At 46.8% G+C, this 24046-nt stretch overlaps 1 protein-coding gene across 1 annotated transcript in view; it reads left to right on the forward strand.

Moving 5' to 3' along the window:
* The first annotated feature begins 4356 nt into the window (after positions 1-4356).
* The window catches only part of CACNA1A (calcium voltage-gated channel subunit alpha1 A), a 253453-nt gene continuing 233763 nt past the window's right edge, over positions 4357-24046 (forward strand). The window contains 2 exon segments of the mRNA XM_070373554.1: positions 4357-4605; positions 4608-4862. Of these exon segments, the coding sequence (XP_070229655.1) occupies positions 4572-4605; positions 4608-4862 (289 nt within the window). The 5' untranslated portion in view covers positions 4357-4571.

A 24046-nucleotide genomic window follows, 5' to 3' on the forward strand; every position in this document is an offset into this window, starting at 1 on the left:
CACAGATCACTATAATGAGTAGTGCTCCCTGAAATCTACATTCAGAAGCATTCCAAACATTTTCTATTGAGCTGGAGGACACATAGAAAACCATACAACTCATAGGTGCAGCTTAATGAAATCTTACCAAATGCACGGTATTTACAAAGTGAATACACCCGTATCATTACCACTCAGATCAAGAAGCTTCCAGAAGGCACCCCTTGTGCCAGTTTCTCCCCAGCCCTCCAGAGTGACTACTACTTTGACTTCTAACAGCATGGATTCATTGTGCCCATTTTGAACTTTATATAACAGAGATTCCACACCATGTTCTATTGTACTCTTGGCTCCTTTGGCACAAAATGGTGTGTGTGAGACTCATCCAAGCACTTGTGTGTGGCTGCCAACTGGTCATTATTGCTGCAGAGGGCTCCTTGTGCAAACACTCCACAGTGCATTGACCTATTCTGCTATTGGTAGACGTTTGGGAAGTTTCCAGTCTTTAACTAGTATGAATATGATGCTATTCACATCCCAGGGAGTGGACTTACATCCACGTACATCCTCATTCCTCTTGCGTATATACCCAGGAGTGCCAATCCTGGGTCACAGGGTATTCAGATGTTCAGCATTGGAAAAAATGGCCAGTTTTCCAAAGTGTTTCTATAAAATTCTCTCCACCCAATAGAGGCAGAAGTAGTTTCAGACCCATTAGTGACCTAGGCATATTTTAAAATTCTCTCTTAGCCTCAGTATTTCCATCTGTAAAGTGGGACTTCTATGAAGACTTGTAGATGCTTCATCTTAGTAAGGACTTTCCCAGTGAGGAGTTAACTCTTTTCTGAAAAGCTCTGGGATCTTTAGAAATCCCTGTAGGTAATGCTTATGCTATGAAACTCAACTGTCTTCTCAGAAAAGTCCATCGTAACAAATTATGTGCATAAGTTCGCTTTGCAGTGCAGCCTTCTTATATGACTGGCTATTTACATCCGTGCATGTGAGATTACTTCTCAATGCATATTAACTATTTGCCTTTGAATTCTGAAACATTAAGTAGAAAAATCTTCAATGCTTACTGAGAATCCTACACAACCCATCTCCTTGCAACTCTGATCACTCTTGGTTTAATCATTTTGTCCATACCTTGACAAGATAGAAAATCTCGAAAGTGCTACAAGCAACCTGTAAAGTCTTACCCACAGGCACAGAATGGAGAATTTATGTAAAGTCACCTTTTCTAGTGTGTTTCAAATGAACTCAAATACTGATGTTCAGTTCAGTTCAGTCACTCAGTCCTATCTGACTTTTTCTGACCCCATGGACTGCAGGGTGCCAGGCTTCCCTGTCTAACACCAACTCCTGGAGCTTGCTCAAACTCATGTCCGTCGAGTCAGAGATGCCATCCAACCATCTTATCCTCTGTTGTCCCCTTCTCCTCCTGGAGATACTAAACAGTATCTGATACAATACTGATACAGATACTGATGGGAGAGCACTAACTAGGATTCGACCAGCTGAAGCTTGGAAAAATATTTATCTTCTTCATCCTCTTCCCTTTCTCCTCCCTCACCCCTGCCTTCCAGTCGATATATTGCTTTTGTGAAAATTCAGTGGTTTCTTGGTAGAAAGAAACCACTTTGGAAGACAGTTTAATGACATATTACAAATCTGAAGATATGCTACTTGGGACCCAGAAATTCCATGCTTAAGGCTCTTCCTATAGAAATGTATACTTATAGGAACCAGGATTACTCAAAGCAGGAATTTGTTTAAGAGCCTCAACTGGAAACAACTTAGATATGTATCAAGAAGATAATGGGTAAACAGATTCTGGCTATTCTTTCACTGAAATACTATACAGCAGTGAAAATGCGATCAGTTGCAGTTACATGTGACAAAAGTAGATGAATCTTAAAGACAATTAAAAAATCTTATTTCATTGAATTACAGTTGATTTACAATGTGTTAATTTCTGCCATACAGCAAAGTGATTCAGTTTTATATATATATATATATGTGTGTGTGTGTGTGTGTGTGTGTATACACACATACATTCTTTTTCGTATTCTTTTCCATTATGGTTTATGAACTGTATAGTTCTCTGTGCTATACAGTAGGATCTTGTTCATCCATTCTGTATATAATAGTTTGCATACACTTATCCCAAACTCACAGTCCTCCCCTTTGCCACCTACCCTCTACCCACCTTGGCAACTACAGTCTTCTCTATGTCAAAGACATAATGTTGAACCAAAGAAATCAGACATCATAGAGCATATACTGATGATTATATTCATATAAGGGGCTTCCCAGGTAGCACAAGTGGTAAAGAACCTGAAGGCCAATGCAGGAGACATAAAAGACTCAGGTTCGATCCCTGGATTGGGAAGATCCCCTGGAGAAGGAAATGGCAACCCACTCCAGTATTCTGGCCTGGGGAATCCCATGGACAGAGAAGCCTGGCAGGCAACAGTCCTTAGGGTTGCAAAAGAGTCAGACAAGACCGAAGTGATGTAGCACACACACACATACTCATTGAAAATCTAAGGAGATGCAAAGTGGAACTGTATTGTTTAGGAATGCACAGTAAAGTAGTAAAAGTATAAAGAATAGCAAAGTTATTAATACCATACAGTCAGGATGTGGTTACATTGCTGAGGAGAATGGGTATATGTCTGTTTCCAGAGAGGCAGCAAGGTGCCCTTTCCATCTGAACTTGGGTGTTGGTTTCATGTGTGTTTGTTTCACAGCAAATTCTTAAACTGTGTATTTATGCTCTGGGTATTTTTCTGTGTGTTTTCAGTTTCACAATATAAAAAAGGCCCTGTAGTGGCTCTGGAGGGAAGCAAACACCATGGGACACACATAAGCCAGACCTTTATCCAGCCAAGCAGGACCTGGTTAGTTATCTGCTCCTGGCCATTCAGATTTGACACCCCTGAGGGTCTTTCCGAAGACAGGGGTCAATATTTCATTCCAGTTTGCAGGGCCTGGGTGATTTGAAACTTTCACAGAAGTATCATCAAACCATGCTCCCGGTTTTTCAAATTGGTGTATTGCTAAATAGAGCAAATTTGGGTAGAGGACCCTAGACTTGCATTTCCATCCTTCTCTGTCTGTAAGTTTCTTCCTCCCTCCTTCTCCTTGCAAGATGCTAGGAGCGTCCGGCTGTCTGCAACCGAAATGGAACCCGTTGGAAAACAAGGTTTCCTCCCAAGGGAGGAGAAATCTGTCGTCCCAACTTCCCCCTTGCCACCCGACCATCCGGCTGTCCCCTCTCTCCCCCACAAAACTCCGCGGAGCCAGGTCCCCTCGCGCCTCCGCGATTGGTCGCAGGCCATCATGTGTCCCCCACTTGGGGTGGGTCTTTCTCCCGTTAAACTCATCAAACGCTCCTCTTTGGAGCTTCGCTGGCCAGTGGTTCAGACCTTTGCGCCCGTTTCCCCCACTTCTTTCCTCTTCCCCCCGCCATCCTTCCACACCAGTCTTATTTTAGCAAAATCTAGAGAAGAAGGAGGAGGAGGCATTGGGGCGGGGAGAGGGGTGGTGGACGCTAGGCATTGCAGCATCCGGAGCAGCTATTGAGCGGCTAAGAGAACCGCGCATCCCTCTCCCCTCTCGCGCTCTCTCTCTCGTTTTTTTTTTCCCTCTTGTTGGGAATTTTCAGGATTTCATTGCTGCAATTTAACCCCAAGATGAGGCACGGTTGAGTGAAACGCTGCGCGCACACGCACATTCACACTCCTCCTTGGGCAGAAGAGGCAGCCGCTGGTGATTCAGGAAGGAAAAAAAAATCACCGGGACCCTGCGGCTTCAAGACTCCTTAAGACCTCTTCGGAGTGTTTCCCTCCCCCTTCCCCTTCTTTCCTTTCCCCTTAATACTCTTAATTTAATTTTTTGGCTACAGATCTTTCAGCATTTTTAAGGTCTAGGAACTCAAAACAGAAAGGGTTGTTTCTTTTCTTTTTTTTTTTTTCTTTTGTAATTTGGGGGCTGCCTTTCCCCTTCCCCCCAGGAAAGACTTGCTTTTTTTTTTTTTTTTAAATAAAAACTGTTTTAATGGGCCGAGCGCACTGCTTTTGCAAGATGCCAGCCTGACCCGGACCCCGGAGGGGATTTGAAGCTTCCACTGCGTCCCGGGGGGAGTCCTTTGCAAATCCTTCGAGTCTTAAAGGGGGTGTGCGTTTTTTTTTTTTTAAACTGCCTTCCCCCCCTCCCTTTTTTTTTTTCCGGAGTGGGTGGATTGGGGATTGCCTGGATTCCTTCCTCGGTTATTTTTTGCCTCGCTTCTCTCTCCCCTCCCCCCTTCCCCGGCCCCCGCGCCCCGCCCCCGCACCCTCCTCCAGCCCCTCCTTCTCCGGGGTCAGCCAGGAAGATGTCCCGAGCTGCTGCTATCCCCGGCTGGGGCCGGGCAGCCGCCTTGTGAGCCCCCGACCCGAGGCGCCGAGCCGCCGCCGCCCGATGGGCTGGGCCGTGGAGCGTCTCCGCAGTCGCAGCTCCGGCCGCCGTCTTCACAGCATCGGCGGCGGCGGCGGCGCCTTCCGCATCGTTCGCCGCAGCGTAACCCGGAGCCCTTTGCTCTTTGCAGAATGGCCCGCTTCGGAGACGAGATGCCGGCCCGCTACGGGGAGGAGGCTCCGGGGCAGCCGCCGGGGTGGTCGTGGGCGCCGGAGGCGGGCGAGGAGCCGGGGGCAGCCGGCAGGGCGGGCAGCCCGGGGCGCAAAGGATGTACAAGCAGTCAATGGCGCAGAGAGCGCGGACCATGGCCCTCTACAACCCCATCCCCGTCCGACAGAACTGCCTCACGGTCAACCGGTCTCTATTCCTCTTCAGCGAGGACAACGTGGTGAGAAAATACGCCAAAAAGATCACCGAATGGCCATATCCTTTGCCCCGAACCCCCGGCAGCTGCGCCTCCCCCTCCTCCCTCCGCTTCCCCTCTTCCAGGCTGGGAGAGAGACCCGGGGGTTGATGGGAGGTGGTGGTGGGGGGGGTCTTCCAGGGGGTGGGAGAGGGGGCACCAGGGAGGAGTGCGGAGCGTCTCTCCACCCCGATCTGGGTTGAGCTACTGTGCAGGCTTGGGGTTGGGGGGTGCCAGGGGGAGTGGATTCCTTCTAAGGACCGATTTCGGAAGGAGGGCTGGGCCCTGGGGGTCGTACAGGGGCCTTTAGAGCCAGTTCCGGGTGGGTCAGAGTTCTCCGGAATGAGCATGGACCCGGCCAGGGCCTGGGTGCTCTGGCCGGGGCAGGGGAAGGACCGGGGCGGGGGAAGGCCTTGGCTGGGTTTCCCTAGCCGCCCCTCACCAGAGTCCACGGTTATCTCTAGAGCCGGGCCCAGTCTCAGCTCTCAGCCTCTCCACCTCTGCTGGCCCCGAGGTTGGGGGCCGCCCTCTCAAGGAGGGGACCTAGGGGCTCCCAGGGCCAAGAGCCAGTATGAGAGCATATGGCCTTCATACGGAGGGGCCAGCACTGGCCAGAATGAATATTCCCTAGTGGGCCGCTGGCTGGGAAGGGATGAGGGGCATTTATTCTCCCCCATGTCTGCAGGTTCCATTGCCTTCTGCCACTGATTAGGGATCTCATCATCTTTCGGGGTGTAGGATACATCCCAGTTTGCCCCATCTGGGGCCCTGACCTGAAAGACCCAGGATGGGCCACTTCCATAAGAAAGACAGGACAAGAGAAAATGAGGTGCCAGGTCCTTCCTGGGGTGCCGTGTCAGGCCTTGGGTTGGAATCGGCTTCTTCCACCCTAGAGACCCAGGAGGGGACACCAGGAGAGTCAGCCTCCATGTGGACATCTCAGGCAGGTAAATGCCTTTTTTTTTTTTTTTTAAATTAAAGCTCCAGAGGAAGAAGGTGGAGTCCAGATTTCCCTCTGTGGAGATGCTATTAAAATGCAGATCCCCCCGTGTTTCTTTAAATTCGTGCCTGCTTGAAATAAACCTTGAGGAGGGCTTAACATCTGTTGAGATGTAGGCAGACAAGGATGGGTAATTAGTCGGGCTTTCTAGCAGTTATCTAAGCATGACCCAGATTCCAAGTCGGGGGAATGCACCCTGCTCCCCAGGCTGGCCGGACACCGTGCCGTGCCCAAGTGTGCCGCTCCTCGGCTGGGTTCCAACTGGCTGCCCTCAGTGTAAAAATGAACAGGACTGGCTGGGTCCCTGGGCTTCACTGATGAGCCCCCCATCCTCTTTGCATATGGTTTTGACTGTTATACACCCTACAAGGCTGAGCCCTGGGTGGTCCTGGGGTTGCTTATTGGAGGAACATGTTGGCTGGTGGATCCACTTTGAGCAGGATTTGGGCTTCTGGGCGCCGAAACTGCAACAGAGGGCTCTGAGCTTTTGGAGTGTGTGTGAACAGTCTACTTGGAGGGTGGTGAAAATTCAGAGGTTCAGCGGCTGTCTTTTGGGAGGGGTGTACCACTAATCATGATGTCATTTTGATGGGTGCCCCAGGCAGGAGCCAGGTCTTTGCCTCCCAAGTTTCAACCTTGTGATGATCTGTTGAAATGGTCCGGCGTCTTGTATTCACTCTGCCTGTCTCCTCTCAATCCCTGGAGGAGTAGGAGGGCACAGAGAATGGCAAGATGTCAGTGTGTGCAGGATCAGATAAGTCGGAGGTGCCCAGGAAGGATTCACTGGGCTGACAGGTTTCCGGGTTGAAAATGGTTTTAGATTGCCTTCCGGAGCCTGTATTTAGAGTCTTCTAAGAGGAAAGGAAGAAGGTGGGAGTCCAAATGTGTCCTTAGCTCACCCCAGTCCAGCTTGAATCCTGCAGATCAGAGGACTGTTGGGGAGGGGATGGCAACAGTCCTTTGGAAGGAGGAATCTTAAAAGAGAGATGCAGGTGACCTGGGAGCATTCGGTCCTTGAGAGGTTTTCTCTGGCTTTCATGCTCTCAGGAGCTTCGTGATGAGTTTGTGCATTTTGCTGTTTGCTGTCAGTTTCTGTTCACTCTCTGGGCCCGAGGCAGCAAACACATTATACAGTCCCACTCTCAAAGGGTCAAAGGGGAGAGCTCTCCACTCCCCTAATCTGTCCCCAAGCAGAATCATCCAGGACTGAGCTTTCTGGGGAGGAGCGGGGGGAAGGAGAAAGGATGAGAGGGGAGGGGACAGAGAGATGGGGGCTGGGTAAGGAAATCTGGGCCAGTGCAAAGAGACGGGATGTATGGAAACATGAGGAGTCAGGGTACCGGGGCAGAACATTGACTTGAGTATCCAAATATTTCTGCCATTCAAAAATGTGTTTAAGTACTTATTTAGAACTTTAAAAGTAATGACTTACATATATGTATATATTTCCCTGTGTTTATATATAGAGAGGAAAGTACCCAAGTCAAGTCCAGCTTAGTAAGTGAACATTCATGCCATTAGCATCTGGGCCAAGGAAAAGAAAGTGACCAGCTCCCCAAAAGTCCCCTCCTGCCCCCTTCCAGTTAATCCCCCTACAAGGGTTACCGCTACCCCGACTTCTGACCCCATGGGTTCATTTGGACTCCTTTTAAGCCTCCTGGAAATGGAGTCAGAGGCTGTGTTCCTCTGTGTCTGGCTTTTTTTTTTTTTCCCCGCTCAACAATCTGTCTGTGAGATGGATCCATGTCACTTCAGGTCATTGTTGGTTTTCCTTCTCAACACTGTGTGCTACTTTATTGTTGACTCTCTGCAGTGTAGCTCTCCGTTCTATGGTTGAGGGCCATTTGAGTAATTTCCAGACTGTGGTGCTGGGATCATTCTTGTGTGTGTCTTTGGTGGAACTTTGTGGGGAAGGCGTTTCTCTTTGAGTTTGTACCTAATAGCGGATGACGTGTACTTGGAAGTAGCATTTACTGAGGGTCGCAGGTGAGTGGGCAAAGCAGATTTCTCACTGTCATGTGAAGGAGGAGTCATTACGCATCCCATGAACTTGGCTGTGGGCTCCTAGGGCCTAAGCGTTACCTCCACATGCAAATTCCAGCATGGTACGCTGGCGGAGGGTGCAACCTTGCATTCTCCATGCTCATGGGCACTTTGCCACTGTGATCCACCACCCCGCCCCAAGCTCCATTTCTGCACCCCACTGTCCTCGGCAGCTTCAGCTTGAAGCCAGCAGATTTAAAGAGATTCTCAGGAATTTCATTTTTCTCTTCCTAAGTCAGAAAACCCACATGGAAATCTTTGATGTTCGGGTTTCCATTGGTTTCCTTCACTCTCGAAGGAGTCCAGTCAGCAGAGCTGTCTGGACCACACACCTGGGTTCCGTGTTCTCGTGGATGGGAAGGCTGATTTAAATATGGCTGTGACGGGCTCTGATGATGACTTCTAAAGAGCTCAAATCTGTCAGCTCAATAAGGTGCATCTGTCAACCTTCCTCAAGCCCCCATTTAATGCCACTCACTCCTGACGCTCTTCCTGGCGCCAGTGTGAATGTCATCTTCCTCCAGCCCTGCTGATGCCAGCAGATCGTCCCCTGAGCACTGTGTAGGAATGTGGGCCATGGCAAGAGCCGCAGACTCTGGTCTCTGTCTTATCCTGCTCCTTCTCCTGAAGCACATGCAGGATCCCAGGTTTTCACCCTTTATTTTCGGGAATCTCAGTGAGAAACCCAGAGTGCCCTCACATCAGATGCCCACTTTTTTTTTTTTTAATAAAAAACTCTCTAAAGAGGAATGTTCTGTATCGGAAGCAGACGTCGACGCCCTGGGAGATGTTGGAGCATATTATCAGAGCCTTGGCCCACTCAGAAAAGTAGATTGTGCTAGAAGGGCAAGGGAGAATGGCTATCTGATTCTTCTCCTAGATCAGTGTGGCAGATATTTCCAGAAGAGCAAAACTCTGTGGAGTAGATATTAGTGTGACTTTTCCCTTGGGATTTTTTTTTTCCCCTCCACAATCCCCAAATGCTGACAAATAAAAGATCAGCTCATTGAGGAGTTAAAAACCTACCTGGAGCTGACCCCAGTGTCTACTCTTAATTTACGGTCTTCATTGATCCTACTTGGTGTGCATTTTGGGCTTCCCAGATGGTGCTAGTGGTAAAGAACCCACCTGCCAATGCAGGAGGCATGGAGGTGCAGATTCACTCCCTGGATTGGGAAGATCCCTTGCAGGAAGATATGGCAACCCACTCCAGTATTCTTGCCTAGAGAATCCCATGGGCAGAGGAGCCTGGCAGGCTTCAGTCCATAGGGTTGAAAAGAGTTGGACATGACTGAAGCGACTTAGCGTGGTGTGCATTTTGGTATATTTTACTGAAGAAATGGTAGGTATGCTTGATTCTGGGGTGCTGCTCCAGCCATCCCACTGCAAGTGTTATTTATATACATTGTAGTACTTTCTAGACTTAACTGAGTGTGAGGATTGCCTTGTTAAAATGGTGAGTTTTGTCCAGCAAGTTTGGAGTGGGGTTTGAAGTCAGATGGGGCTTCCCAGGTGACTCAATGGTGAAGAACTCACCTGCCAGTACAGGAGACATAAGAGACGGGGGTTCCATCCCTGGGTCAGGAAGATTCCCCTGGAGGAGGGCATGACAACCCACTCCAGTATTCTCACCTGGAGAATCCCATGGACGGAGGAGCCTGGTGGGCTACAGTCCATGGGGTCACAGAGTCAGACACAACTGTAGCAACTTAGCACGCACGCTGGAGTCAGACAGGCTACCATTGCACCATGAAGTCACTGGGGTGGGGTCTTTTCTAACAAGCCTCCAGGGATTGACCATGCTGTTTGTCCACAAGTTATAGTTGGAGTATCCAGGTCACATCATAGATGCATCCTTTTTTTTTTTTCTTTTTCTCAAAAACCGGGTTTATTGAAGTATTCAATATAAATTACTTCCAGTGAAATTCACCCTTTTAAGCATATAGTTCTGAGTTTTGACAGATGCATGCAGTCATGTAGCCAACACCAGAATCAAAATAGGGAATAATTTCATCAACCTAGAATATCCCCTGGTCCTCTCTGAGTCAGCATCCCACTATGCAAGCCCTGATCTTTTTTCCATCCTTATTGCTGTTGTCTAGTCACAAAGTTGTGTCCGACTCTTTTTGACCCCATGGACTGTAGACCACCAGGTTCTTCTGTCCATGGGATTTCCTAGGCAAGTATACTGGAGTGGGTTGCCATTTCCTTCTCCAGAGGATCTTCTCAATCCAGGGATCGAGGCTTCTGCATTGGCAGGCGGATTCTTTACCACTGAGCTATCTGAGAAGACTCTTTATATCCTTACAGTTTTGCCTTTTTTAGGAGGTCATATAAATAGAATCAGACAGGACGCAGCCTTTGAGATTCACTCATGTTGTTGTGTGTATCATTTATTCATTCTTTTGAGTGCTGAGTCGTATTCCATGGGATGGTTGGAGCAGAGTGCATTCTTCCATTTCCCAGGACATTTTGGGTGTTTCCAGTTTGGGCGATTATGAATAGAGCTGCTACAAACATTGGTAGATGGGTTTTAGTGGGAACATTTGGGAAGGTACATTTTATTTCTCAGATAAATACCCAGGAGTAGGTTTGCTGGGTTATGTGGTAAGAATGTGTTTAGCTTTGTAAGAGAACGCCAAACTGTTTTCCAAAGTGGTTGTGCCATTTTGCATTCCCATCCTGTGATCCCTTTAAAAGCAGCGTGTTCTAAGCTCCAAAGTGCGTCTGGCCTCAAGGGTTTAGCATAAAGGGTTGTGGATGTGTGGAGAGTAGCAGAAGTGATAGCAGTAAGTGCCAGTCAGAGAAATTAGAAGGGGTGAGGATGTCATATGAAGCTATGTGCCTGCTCTGGTTTGAAGTCTAGCAATGGAGTGGAATCTCCAGTGTGGCAGAAGAAGGTCTCTGATGGAGAGGGGTGCTTTGGTTCGGTGCCTCGGCAATAAAAAGTCGACCTCTGAGGCTGTGAGACCTTTGCCCACCACCCTTTTCCCCACTGCCACCCCAGCACATTTGGCACAAAGTAGGTACTCCATAAATGTTTGTCCAATGAATGACAAAAATGTCCCTCTTTACCCATTTTCCAAATTAAAGGGATCTGATTCACCTGTGTACCCATGTTTTAGGTTTTCAGTGGGTTTTAGGTTCGGATGGTAGGATGATGGGAGGCATGTGTATACATGAGGTTAATAGACCAAAGAAGATCTCTGAAGTGTTAGTGCTAGAGAAATCGGGGAGCAGTGGCCCCTTGAGAGTGGAGTCTTCCCCTGGGGCTTTTGAGGGGACATCTGTTGGGTTGTTGTTCGGTAGCTAAGTCATGTCTGACTCTTTGTGACCCCATGGACTGTAGCACGCCAGACTTCCCTGTCCTGCACTATCTCCCGGAGTTTGCTCGAATTCATGTCCACTCAGTCAGTGAGGCCGTCCAGCCATCTCATCCTCTGCCACCCCCTTCTCCTCTTGCCCTCAATCTTTCCCAGCATCAGAGTCTTTTCCAGTGAGTTGGCTCTTCACTTCAGGTGGCCAAAGTATCGGCGCTTCAGCATCAGTCCCTTTCCAGTGAATATTCAGGCTTGATTTCTGTTGGGTACCTGGAGCTTATGGACACCCCGCCCCATTGCTCGCCCAGTAGCAAGCACACACATGCACTCCTTCAACCATGGAAGGCACCGCTAGGAAGGTGGAATCAGTCCAGAGATATGGGGTCTATCGTTCATCCTGAAGCCCCAGTTTATACATTTCCAGGGATGCTAACTCAGCTCCTCATAAAAGGATGCAGGTGGTACCGTGAAATATAACAGAGGTGAGGGAGAGCACTGTGAGCTTTAGGTCAGCCAGGCCTGGGTTCAGATGACTCACGAGTAGCCTTGAGCATCAGAGCCTCAGTTTCCTCATGCAGTTGATGAGGATATTGCTTCTGAGTTCATGTTCCTGGGCAGACTCTCGAGGAGGTCACAGGGGATCAGGCATGAGAAATGCTCAGCCCAGTTTCCTGTTACAGAGAAAGCTCCAAAATGCATGAACCATCACATTGGAGAGTACTTTCTTCTCCTTACGTTCTATTTTGGAAACGTTGTCGAGAAACCAGGCTCTCTGGGTAGGAGTGGGAGAGAAGGGCCCCTCTGTTGACTGGCTGGTTTGGATTTATTAATCTGAGCGTGCACCCTTTTCTTTTAAATTGAAATACAATTGATTTACAGTGTTGTTAGTTTCAGATATACAGCTTAAAGCTTTAAGATTCAGTTATGCATATGTATTTTTTTTCAGAGTCTTTTCCCTTATAGATTATTATAAACTATTGAATACAGTTCCCTGGGCTGTACAGCAGGTCCTTGCTGTTTGCCTATTTTTTATATAGTGGTCTGTTTATCTCAATCCCAAAGCCTTAATTTATCCCTCCCCTCCCCCTTTCCCCTTTGGAAGCCCATTTGCGTTCTCCTTTCTCTCTGGAAGCTTTAAGTTGGGGGCGGGGAGGAGAAATACATGGCCACTTGACCTATTTTTCTATTCTCTTTGGTCTGAGGTAAAATTGTCTTCCTCTCCCTTGGTTCCTTCCTTTGTGGGTGACAAGGTGAGGGAGTTTCAAAGTGTATAATTAGCTTCCCTGCCCCACCCCTTCTCCTTCTTCTGAGCCAAAGGGTCCAACGCAGGATGGAGACTGCAGGCCTAGGACAGTTGCTGTGGCCGTCCTGGGCGACTCCTGAGAGTTGAGCAGTAGACCCCTGCTCAGCTTTGCAGTTAGATTACATCCCCTTCCCTTCCCCAACAGTTTCTGTCTTTCTTCTTTCTCCCTTCTCCCTCACTTCCTGGGAGCATAGAGGAAGACAAGGAACATTCCAGGAGAGGAATCCAGGTGTTCAAAAACCACCGGGCGTTAGTCCTTGTCTGGGTAGGGTGACCAGATGTCCCTGTTTGCCTGGCCCTGTCCTGGTTTTAACATCTTGAAAAGCCCAGCAATTTGGGGCTAACAAGGACTTTGGTGGCCCTACTGTTGAGTTTTTCTTTTTAACTGGAGGATAATTGCATTGCAGTGTTGCGCTGGTTTCTGCTGGACAACAATGTGAATCAGCTATAGGTATACATATATCCCCTCCTTCCTGAGCCTCCCACCCACCCTCGCATCCCAGCCCTCTAGGTCATCGAAGAGCACCAAGCTGAGCTCCCTGTGCTATTCAGCTGCTTCCGGCTCGCTATCGATCTACTAGTGAATTCTTAACACCCCAGGGATGTAGGGAGCCAGAGATGGTGCCAGTGCCCAGGAAAGATGAAGATAAGTAACTTTTTTTCCTCTGAAAAGCTGAGACTTTATCTTGGAATGAATTGTGCTTTTGGAAGCTACTTATTTAAGGCAGCTAATGCGAGAGAGATCCCAGCTCTGAAGCGCGAAATTCCAGAGTTAAATACGGATCAAGTTTTGTCGTCTCTCTTGGGTCAGAGGCGGCTTTATCTTCTTTTCAGCTTGGGAACATTCTTGGGTCTTCCTATAAGGTGTTCTTTACTCAGGTTGGACCTGGAACTCGGGTATTAGCAGCCCTTCCCCCAACAACACTATTTAAGAGGCCCACCCCGCCCCCTCCACGGAGCAATGAAGGAAAACGCAATTTCATCGCCCACCTGCCAGTAAATAATATTCATGCTGTTAAGTTCTGTTCTCATTTTAGGTCTGTGCGTAAAGTATTATATAATTTTAAACCAATTTTAAAGTATTTTTATACAAGCGTTTGCAGGAGGGCGAAGTCTGATCTTAAGAATAAAACCGACAGATTTCGTCTTAAACGAGACTTGGGTACAGACCTAGAACTTGTTCTGTGAGGGGGTTACCCAGTTTCTGACCTTCCAGAACTTGCTATATCCTTTTTTAAAACTTTTTTTTTAATTAAACTTTTTATTTGATCCTGGAGTATAGCTGATTAACAATGTTGTGATAGTTTCAGGAGAACAGCAAAGGGGCTCAGCCATCCATATACATGTATCCATTCTCCCCTAAACTCTTCTCCCATCCAGGCTGCCACATAACCTTGAAGAGAGTGCCCTGTGCTGTACAGTAGGTCCTTGTTGGTTATCCATTTAATTTTAATTAACAAAAATTTTTTTTGGCAAGGGGATTTTCTTTATTTGAAGAGGCACTCTTGGTTTGTTTGTTTGTTTTAAAAAGACTTCTTATTTTGTATTGGGATATTTCCCTGTCTTATAAAATAGGTCCTTGTTGGTTATCCATTTAAAATATAGCAGTGTGTACATGTCCATCCCAAGCTCCCTAACTGTCCCTTCTCCCCATCCTTCCCCCGCCCCCTGCCAGCAACCATAAGTTTGGAGAACCTGTTGTGTTTTTTTATTCCATTAACCTTTATTATTTCCTTTATTAGTAATAATGGGCATGGGAACCTCTGCTGATCCTCACTTGCTGCTATGAAATGTTTGTGGTGTCCACGGAGGGATGTGCTTGTTTGAGTAATAAGCACTAGGGTTGGAGGCTAAAAGGAGAAGAGGTTGGGAGGGAAGGTGATACTGGTGGAGGTGAAGCAAAGGGTTTGGGAATAGGTGGCCCCGGTTGTGCATCTTAGCTCCAACTCCCAGTAGCTGTGCCTCAGTCTCTTCGTCTGTAAAATGGGCATAATAGTCCTACAACCAGGACATCATGAGAGGATTAAAAGATACATGAAAGCATGTGGTGGATATGATTATTTTGTAAAAAGCATCGGAATGGGGGAGAGTATCAGAATGGATACTGTAGATCCATGATTGCCAGGGCTAGGTCTGTTGTGGTCACCACTATGGCCCTGTGCTTGGCACCTACAGTAGCTGAATACGTGACTCTGGGATGTTTTCTTGCACCTTATTTGAACAGTGACTTGCTTTAATCCTGTTCTGGGTTCACAACACATTCTGAATATTGTCTCTCCTTTCGTTTGTTTTTCCTTATTTATTTTAATACCATATGGAAACACACTGATGGATCCACTACCTGAGTAAAGAACTAGAACAGTGGCTCCCAAAGTGTGGTCCCCAGGCCTGCAGCGTCAGCAGCACCTGCTGCAGGGCCGAGATGCTTACCCTTGGGCCCACACCACTGTGTCCTGGGGGGCTGTTGAAGCACAGGTGGTTGGGCTTTGCCCCCAGAGTTTCCGATTCAAAAGGTTTCGGGTGGAACCCGAGAATTTTCATTTCTAGCAAGTTCCCAGGAGCTGCTGATCCTGCTGGTTTGGGGATCCCTCTGAACTAGAACATGCTCAGTAATTTACTTCTACCTATAGCCTCTGACCCTGCCTTGGCTTCCCGCCCCTCCCCGACTCACTCCCCCAAAGGCAACACTCTCTCTTGGATTGGGTGTGTAATTTTATTTATTTATTCATTTATTTACTTAGGCTGTGGTGGGTCTTCGTTACTGCGTGGGCTCTCTCTAGTTTCAGGGAGCAGGGGCTGCGCTCTGGTTGTGGAGTGCAGGCTCCTCATTGTGGTGGCTTCTCTTGCCTTGGAGCTCGGGCTCTAGGGCACGCGGGCTTCAGTAGCTCTGGTTCCCAGGCTCTGGAGCACAAGCTCAGTAGTTAGACGCATGGGCTTAGTTGCTCTGCACAACGTGTGGAATCTTCCCAGACCAGGGATCGAACCCATGTCTCTGGCACTGGCAAGCGGCTTGTTTACCACTGAGCCACCAGGGAAGCCCCTGGATTGGGTGTGTCTTATTCCCTTTCTTTCTTTTTAAAGATGTTTTATCACACATTTACATATGCCTTAACTCTAATGTTTTACTTTCGTGGTTTCTGAGCCTTTTTAGCCTTCTGGAACTTGCCCTTGCTTTTTTCACTCAATTGTATGTTTCTAAGATTCATCTCTCTTATTTGAGTGTAGCTGGAGGTCATTTATTTTTCTCCGTATAATATTATATTCTGCGATGATACAACAATTTATCCACCTTCCTGGATGATGGACATTTGGGATGTTTCCAGGTTTCTTGTTTTTTTTTGCTATTATGAACAGTGCTGCAGTACTGAATAAATAATTTTGGAATGAATGAATTCAAGGTGTTAATTTTAGTCTGTGTACTTGGGAATGTCGCTTCAGCTAGAATCAGCTGAGATTCATCAGCATTTATGGAACACCAGCCATCTGACAGGCACTGGCTAAGCCATTTCACAGTCTACCCATCCTTCTCTCTAAGGGCTGGGTCAGCCAGACAGCCTCTGTTCTTCCTTGTCTTCTGAAAGTCAACCTGTGTCTTAGGCATTGGCAATTGCTGTTAGTAGAGGGGTATCAGGGCTGATTTGAGAGCATGGACTCTGGAGCCAGGGGAATGGGGTTCCAATACTAACTCTTGCTAGTCACTAGCTGTGTGACCTTGCTCAAGTCATTTAAGTTATTCTATGCCTCAGTTTCCCAGTTTGTCTAAAGGGGGTTCTAATAGCACCTATCTGGGAAGATCAAATTAGTTAATACATGTTACGCTTAGAAAATAGTGCCTGGAACTTAGCGCTATATGTGTTTATATATGGATGAATGGAACAATGGATTGATGAGAGGGAAGAAGGAAGGATGGGCTTATTTGAGTGGCCTTTCTGACCCAATGCTTGGAATAGTGCATGACACATAGTAGGTGCTATGTGAAAGTGAAAGTGTTCGTCGCTCAGTCGTGTCTGACTCTTTGCAACCCCATCAACTGTAGCCTGGCAGGCTCCTCTGTCCATGGAATTCTCTAGGCAAGAATACCGGAGTGGGTTGCCATTCTCTTCTCCAAGGGATTTTCCCAACCCAGGGATCAAACCTAGGCTTCCTGCATTTCAGGCAGATTCGTTACCACTTGAGCCACCAGGAAAGTCCTACGTGCTGCATAGTATTAGTTATTATTCTGCCTTTGCTTGCCAAGGCTCTTAATCCCCTTGATCTCTCTTATTCTTTGGTATCTATCTTGAGACCCCATCTTCCTGGATTATCAACTGAACCACCATTGCGCCAATGTAGAATTCAAGGGGAAAACAATCAGGGGGGTCATGTTATCAATATTTGTAGATACTAGAATTCCATGATTCCAAGGCCCAGGCAAATTTTTTCTCATCTCAGCAATCCTTGTCTATATCCCTGATCAACTTCCTCTCCCATTCCCTATACCCCACTGCCAGGCTCTTTCCAGTCTGCTTACAACTTCCCCTTCTTCTAACCATACCCTGCTTTCTAAGTGTACCATCTTTGAAGACATCAAAGACTTCAAACCAGTGAGAATAGGCCAGCTTCTGTGCAGGTCTTATAAGGACTTGGAGCATTTGGGTCTTGCACAAATTAGAATAGTCAAAATTTTTTGGAAGAGTTGTTAGAATGTAGAATTTTAACAATTTGGCCTGTTCCTAATCACAACAGAGTCTAAAGTTTAGGATCATTGATGAATATTTGTGATTTAGAGGGGAGAAGTATCTTATGCAGATGAGTGGATAGTTGGATAGATTTGTGGATGGTTGGACAGATGGACAAATAGGTGAATGGGTTAGATGGAATGAAGGAGGGCAGGATGGATTGATGAGACAAAGAAAAGATGAATGATACTGGATGGATGGGTTATAAGTGGGTGGGTAAGTAGATTGATGGGTGATAAGGAGATGGGTGGTAGACAGATGGATGAATGAATGAGTGATGAAGGAAAGAAAGGATGAATGGGTAAATACATGAGTGGATAATAGATGGCAGGTGACTGGACTGAAGAGTAAAAAGATGAATGGATGGATGAATAGATGGATGGAAATGGATGGATGGGTGGGTGGATGGGTGGTGTTAGATCTCAGGGTGTGTGGAAGGGTGGGTGTCCGTGTCTGGGTCTCTGATACTTGATGTTCTTATTGGCTTGGAGATTGAATCCTTCCACTTACCACCCTCAATGCTAAGTGACTCTTGCTTGCTTTGTGAAAAGCAGTAAGATGGTATGCTTGTGTCTTACCTCCCATTAGAAAGCTCCTTGAGGGCAGGGAACAGTGATGTACCTTCCTCACATCCCCCAACAGTTCCCACATTGTATGATGCACGAGTGTTTGAGTAGTGATGAGGAAAATTAACAGTGTTCTTGACAAAGATTATTAAAATTCTGGAAACAGCACTTCCATTTTTTTTTTTAATTTCAGTACTGGGACTAAAAGTGGAATTCCTTGGATTTTGCTCCCTTGGTTAATAGTGGTGGGCTAATGGAATATGTCTCTTCCAAGTAGGTTGGGTAAATGTCCCAGATGCTTCCTCACTGGTCAGAGATTGCAGATTATAGATGTACTAGGTTCTACAAGGCCCCTCATGATCTAAAAAGTCCCTGTTTTGTCTTTGATCTCATTTCTTCCATTCTCTACCCCTTCCACTCTGTCCCAGCCCCACTGACCCTTTTTGCTCAAATCCGGCTTTTGCATCTGGAGGCATCTGTGCTGGCGCTTCCCGCCGCTTGCATCATTGTTTCTCCAGGTCTCCCAATGGCTGACTCCTTCTCTTCGTTTAAGTCTCAGCCCAAAAGTAACCTCCTCCAGGAGGCCTATCCTCTTCATTTGTTGAATATCTGAAGTACAAAGAATATGAAATACATGCATACTCTCCTATCCAGAGTGAATCTCTGGTGACATTTTAATCTATTTCATTCCATCTATGCTTATGGATATAAGCTTTTATGAACACATTTCCATGCCACTAGATATTCCTGGACAGCAACATCAGGACTACCGTGTAGAGCTGTATAGACTGCACACTGCACAAGGGTATTGTATCTCCTATCATAACTGTACATTTATTATTTTAGTTTCTCAGATGATGAAAGCTTAAGTATCTTGTTCTAGCAAAATGAAGATATTATGACAATCTTTTGACAGATGGACCTAACAACTTGCTAAAGGGGCGTCTTATTTAAATCCACACAGTGGTGCTGTATGGGTTGGCATCAACTCCAGAAAAGACTGTTGCTAATATCTGATGACATTCCACTTTATGGATATACCATACTTCTTGTAACCAACCCCAGTCATTTGTTTTGTTTATAAACAACAGCACAATGAACATCTTTGTGCGTAAAGCTGTGTCCACAGTGCTGAATATTTTCAGACTGAAAATAATCTGGTCTAGAGGTTGCATTCAAGTCTTAAAACTGTTGCCGCCTCTTTCCTTGAATCTGAAAAGAGATTTGGAGACTAGGTGACTTGAAATTTGGGAAGTCGAGGAGGAGTATGGAAAGAACAGTTGATTGGTTTGGAGTTTTTCCTAGGCTGCATGTGGAGCAGTGCTTTTGAACTGGGGGGTGATTTTGCCTTCCAGGGGACTTTTGGCAATGTCTGGAGATATTTTTGGTTGTCACGAATGTGGAGGGCGGGGTGCCACTGGTACTTAGCAGATAGAAGCTGGGGATGTACTGAGCATCCTAAAATGCATAGGACGGCACACTCCTGCTCCCATCCATGAAAAACTATCCAACCCTAGATGTCAATATTGCAGAGACTGAGAAATCTTGATGTAAAAGATGTCACGGATTCCTTGAGTGGGTGGATTTAGGGTTTGGGGGTTACTGAAATTTTACTTACAGTTTCTCTTGCTAGCTGGGTGTCTGAGCCAGCTTTCTCTGAACTTTAGATCCCACACTATCAGCAACAGGCTTGCTACTGACAGATTCGTTGATGTAAATATAGATGAGTATATAGAAGGAAGTCTCAGCTGGAGTTGGAAAATGTTGGAATGAAAGCTGCTGCAACCTTCCTTTCTCTCTCCTTCTCCTTCTGTTGCCCAGTTTTTAAATCGTGTCTCACTTTCTTTGGGCTCCTGGCATGGTGAGTACTGCTGGAAGAGACAGTGGTTCTGTTTCTTTAGTCTCCACACCCAGGGCTGGCCTTGGGCATGTCTAGGACACCCCTGAGACAGATAAGCTTGGAGATGTGAAGGGGGAGAAGAGTGCGTTCATGATAAATTCATTCATTCAAAAATGTTTACTGAGCACCTCCTATGTGTCAGGCAAGGGAGGGGAGGTGCAGGGAGGCAGGTGACAAGGGTAGATTGTGTGGACCACAGAGAAGACTTTTACTCCAAAGGAAATGGCAGCATCATTCCTGTTTTCCACCTGACACGTGTATACCTTTTGTTTTCCATCACAGAAAATAGGGTCTTTTGTGTGTACACAGTGTTTTGCTGTCTTTCCTCCAATACCAGCCACACTACAAGGACCTCACTATTTCCTTAGGACAGATTGCTGGAGGTGGCATGGCTGGGTCATCTATCAGGCTTTGGGGCCAGGTTGCCAGGAACAGCTAGACTGTGTCTTTTTAAACTCTGAGGTCCTGTTTCCCTGATCATGTGGCCCAGCTAGCTGTCCTTGATTTTACATCATAACCAATCAGATAAGTGAAAAAAAATGGACTCTCTTTGTGATGCAATATACGTTTCTTCAGTTTGCAAAGATGCAGAGCATTTTCCAGATCCATACGGGCTATCTGTGTTTCCTTTGTGATGTCCCTGGTCGCATCGTTAGCTCCATTTTCTCTAGAGACATCTGTCACAGATAGCTTTTGGGGAAGTGGCACCAGGTTCTATAGACACTGAGGGGTTCTTTGATTCTACATCGGGTTTGAAGCAGTGTAGTGGTTAAGAGGGAGGGCTGTAGAACCAGGCTACCTGGGTTAAATCCCAGCTCTGCTTCTTTCCAACCTCTTAATGCTGGACAAGTACTTCACCTTCTGGACCTCAATTTCCTCATCTGTAAAATGGGTATAACATGAGTTCCTGTCTCGTGGGGTTGTTATAAGGCTTAAACAGCACTTAATGCCTGGCACATGGTGGGTGTGGAATCAGAGTTTGCCCTTATTATTGTGTGCTTATGTTGGTGCTGAAAACCCTCTTATTTCAGGGTGTGGTAGCTACCACGTGATTTAGAGCAAGCTGTCCAAGCATTTAGTGCTAGTCACAGCTCTTCCAACTAACCAAACAGGATCTGCGCCTTGCTGTCCCCCCAAAAGCAACTGGATCATTTGCCGCATTTATGATGGGTTTCGTCTCTTCAGTCCTTATGCCTGTTCGTGCCTGGAATTTCACTGGAGCTCCAATAAAGAGGAAGTGTTTTTCAAGTCTAGTTGGTAGCGTCTCTGTATGGAGAGCTTAGGAGTCCTCAGGCTAGATGGGAAGCTCTTTGACTGATTTAATCTTTACATCAGTCCTGCGGGCTTGGTGGGTTTATTTTTGCCCCCGTGTAACATATGTTCGCACTGAGGCTCAGAGACTAAACTCGATCCCTGGCTCTGAAGGACAAGGACTCGTTCTTGCTGGAAACAACTTTTACTTTCTTTGGGCATCTTAACTCCACTCTTTTTTTCTGGAAGGTGGTCTCCTCCACTCCTGGCTTGCACCAGTGCTCTGCCAAGGTCTCACATCTAACAAATGGGGAAACCTCATGGGACAGCTAATGGCATGGCAGGAACAAAGGCCCAGATGGGGCAGATGCTCAGGTTATGCCTGGGAAAACGTGTGCTTCAGAGAGGTTGGCATGCCTATAGGAAGAGATAGTATAAGGGAATAGTTAAGAGACATTGAGGTCAGCCAGGACTGGGGCCCTCTCTGACAGTTGGTGTTGCCAACTGTCAGAGAGGAAAGATATTGAACTTCAGCGATCCTCAGTTTCTTCATCCGCACAATGGGAATAGTGTTTTCTGCCCAGGGATGTTTTAAGGATGAAATCAATATGATGAGTGAAAAATATCATGCTTGGCACAGTGTAGATGCTTGACAGGTGGCTGAAGCTCTTTGCTTTCTCCTTAGTACAAGCACTAGAACACAGACACAGACAGACAGACCCAAACCTCTGCCCTGATGCGGCTAACATCTAGCTGGGGGACAGACCAAGGACCACATAAAGGCTCCAGTTGACGTGCGGTTAAGTGCTACAGTGCAGAAATAAAGCAGGAGAGAAGACAGGGTGGTGAAGACAGAGGGTGTTGGTACTGACACCTGAACTAGAAGAGATCTGAGGAGAGGTGTGGGCTTGATTTGGGTCGCTCTAGGGAGCAGGACGGAGAAGGCGATGGCACCCCACTCCAGTACTCTTGCCTGGAAAATCCCATGGACGGAGGAGCCTGGTAGGCTGCAGTCCATGGGGTCGCGAAGAGTCGGACACGACTGAGTGACTTCACTTTCACTTTTCACTTTCATGCATTGGAGAAGGAAATGGCAACCCACTCCAGTGTTCTTGCCTAGAGAATCCCAGGGACGGGGGAGCCTGGTGGGCTGCCGTCTATGGGGTCGCACAGAGTCAGACACAACTGAAGCAACTTAGCAGTAGCAGCAGCAGGGAGCAGGAACGGAGAAGGCACTGGCGACCCACTCCAGTACTCTTGCCTGGAAAATCCCATGGACGGAGGAGCCTGATAGGCTGCAGTCCATGGGGTCGCTAAGAGTTGGACATGACTGAGTGACTTCACTTTCACTTTTCACTCTCATGCATTGGAGAAGGAAATGGCAACCCACTCCAGTGTTCTTGCCTGGAGAATCCCAGGGACAGAAGAGCCTGGTGAGCTGCCGTCTATGGGGTCGCACAGAGTCGAACACGACTGACGTGACTTAGCAGCAGCAGCAGGGAGCAGGAAAGATGAGGAGCAGGTGTGGTGAGGCTGGCGGTCTCTTTCCTAGAGGATTCTGTCTAGATGGTGAAAGGGGTAGGTTGGGGAGACCCAAGGTAGGGCTGATGAAGGGAACAGGCGAGGGTTTCTGAGCAGGTGAGAGATGCTTTAAAAAAAAAAAAAAACGGAGAAAAATCAACTTTTTGGCTCTTGAAGATGTCTTCTCATCCTTTGTGCCAGGTCTTGGGTCACTTAAAGATGTAGTCAGGGACTTCCCTAGCCATCTAGTGTTTAAGACTCCCAACTTCTGCTGCAGGGAGTGCAGGTTCGATTCCTCATCAGGGAACTAAGATCCGGCATGCTGGGTGGTGCAGCCAAAAATTAAGAAGAAAAATGACACAGGCAAAGAGAATGAGCTCTGGGTTATTTTCAAGACTCTACGTTATTTATTCAAGTTTGAGGATATAATTTTTTCTAACCTGTTGGATGTCTTGCATCTTTCTTTCCTTGGAATTTGTCTAGACCTACACTGCCCAGTAAGGTAGCCACTAGCCCCACAGAGCTATTTCCACTTAAAAATTCATTACAATTAAACAAAATAAACAAGTCAGTCCCTTAGTTGCAGCAGCCAAATGTCACGTGCTTAGTTACCATGTGTGGCTAGTAACTATTGTATCAGACCTTACAGATGAGAGCATTCCGTCATCGTGGCAAATTCTGTGGATGTGCTGTTGCAGAACCTTCCTGGAGGGGAGCTTGTTGGAAATGAGAATCTCTGTCCCTCACCCCAGACCTGCTCAATCCCAAACTGTATCTCAGCAAAATCCCCCAGGTGAGGTTGGCTCTAGTTGCAGTCTACCTCAAAGTTTTAAAGATGCTGATGCCCTGAGCCTCACCCCACAGATGGTGATGAGATTGGTCCAGGACTATCCCTAGGCATGGGGATTTAAAAAAACTCCCCAGGTGATTCTAAAGTTCCGCTGGGATTGGCAGAGAGCACTGGGTAGTTAAGAACACTCAGACAGTAGGTGGACTGGAGTTGGAGCTGTGTGACCTAGGGCAAGGCACTTACCCTCTCTGAGCTGTGGATTCACCTCTCTGTAAAACCAAGGACCTGTTGGCATCTCCCTCCCAGGACCGTGAGCATAAATGATATGATGGTTCCTTGTGCTAAGTAGGGGGCCAGGGATGTGGGTAGTGAGCACTTCGTACATAAATGTGTTAATTTTTAAGAAATTAGTTCATCAGCCTTAGAGCTAATAGTTGGAGTAGAGGAAACAGAACTCTTTATAATGGGTAATTTTTCCATTTTTTAAAAGATGGTAGTAAAATTCACATATAATTAACCATCAACCTTTTTATTTTTTAATCTGTATTTTGTATATTACATAGTTGATTAACAGTGTTGTGTTAAGTTTCAGGTGTACAACAAGGTGTTTCAGTTTTATTAATACATATAACTGTTCTTTTTCAAATTATTTTTCCATTTAGATCATCAGCCATTTTAAAGTGTACAGTTCAGTGGCATTTAGTGCACTCACAGTATTGTACACCAGTCTCGTTCCAGGACATTTTCATCACCCCAAAAGGAAACCCCACACCTATTAAGCAGTCACTCCC

This window comes from Bos mutus, chromosome 7 (genome assembly GCF_027580195.1).
Source record: "Bos mutus isolate GX-2022 chromosome 7, NWIPB_WYAK_1.1, whole genome shotgun sequence".
NCBI classification, from domain to species: Eukaryota; Metazoa; Chordata; class Mammalia; order Artiodactyla; family Bovidae; genus Bos; species Bos mutus.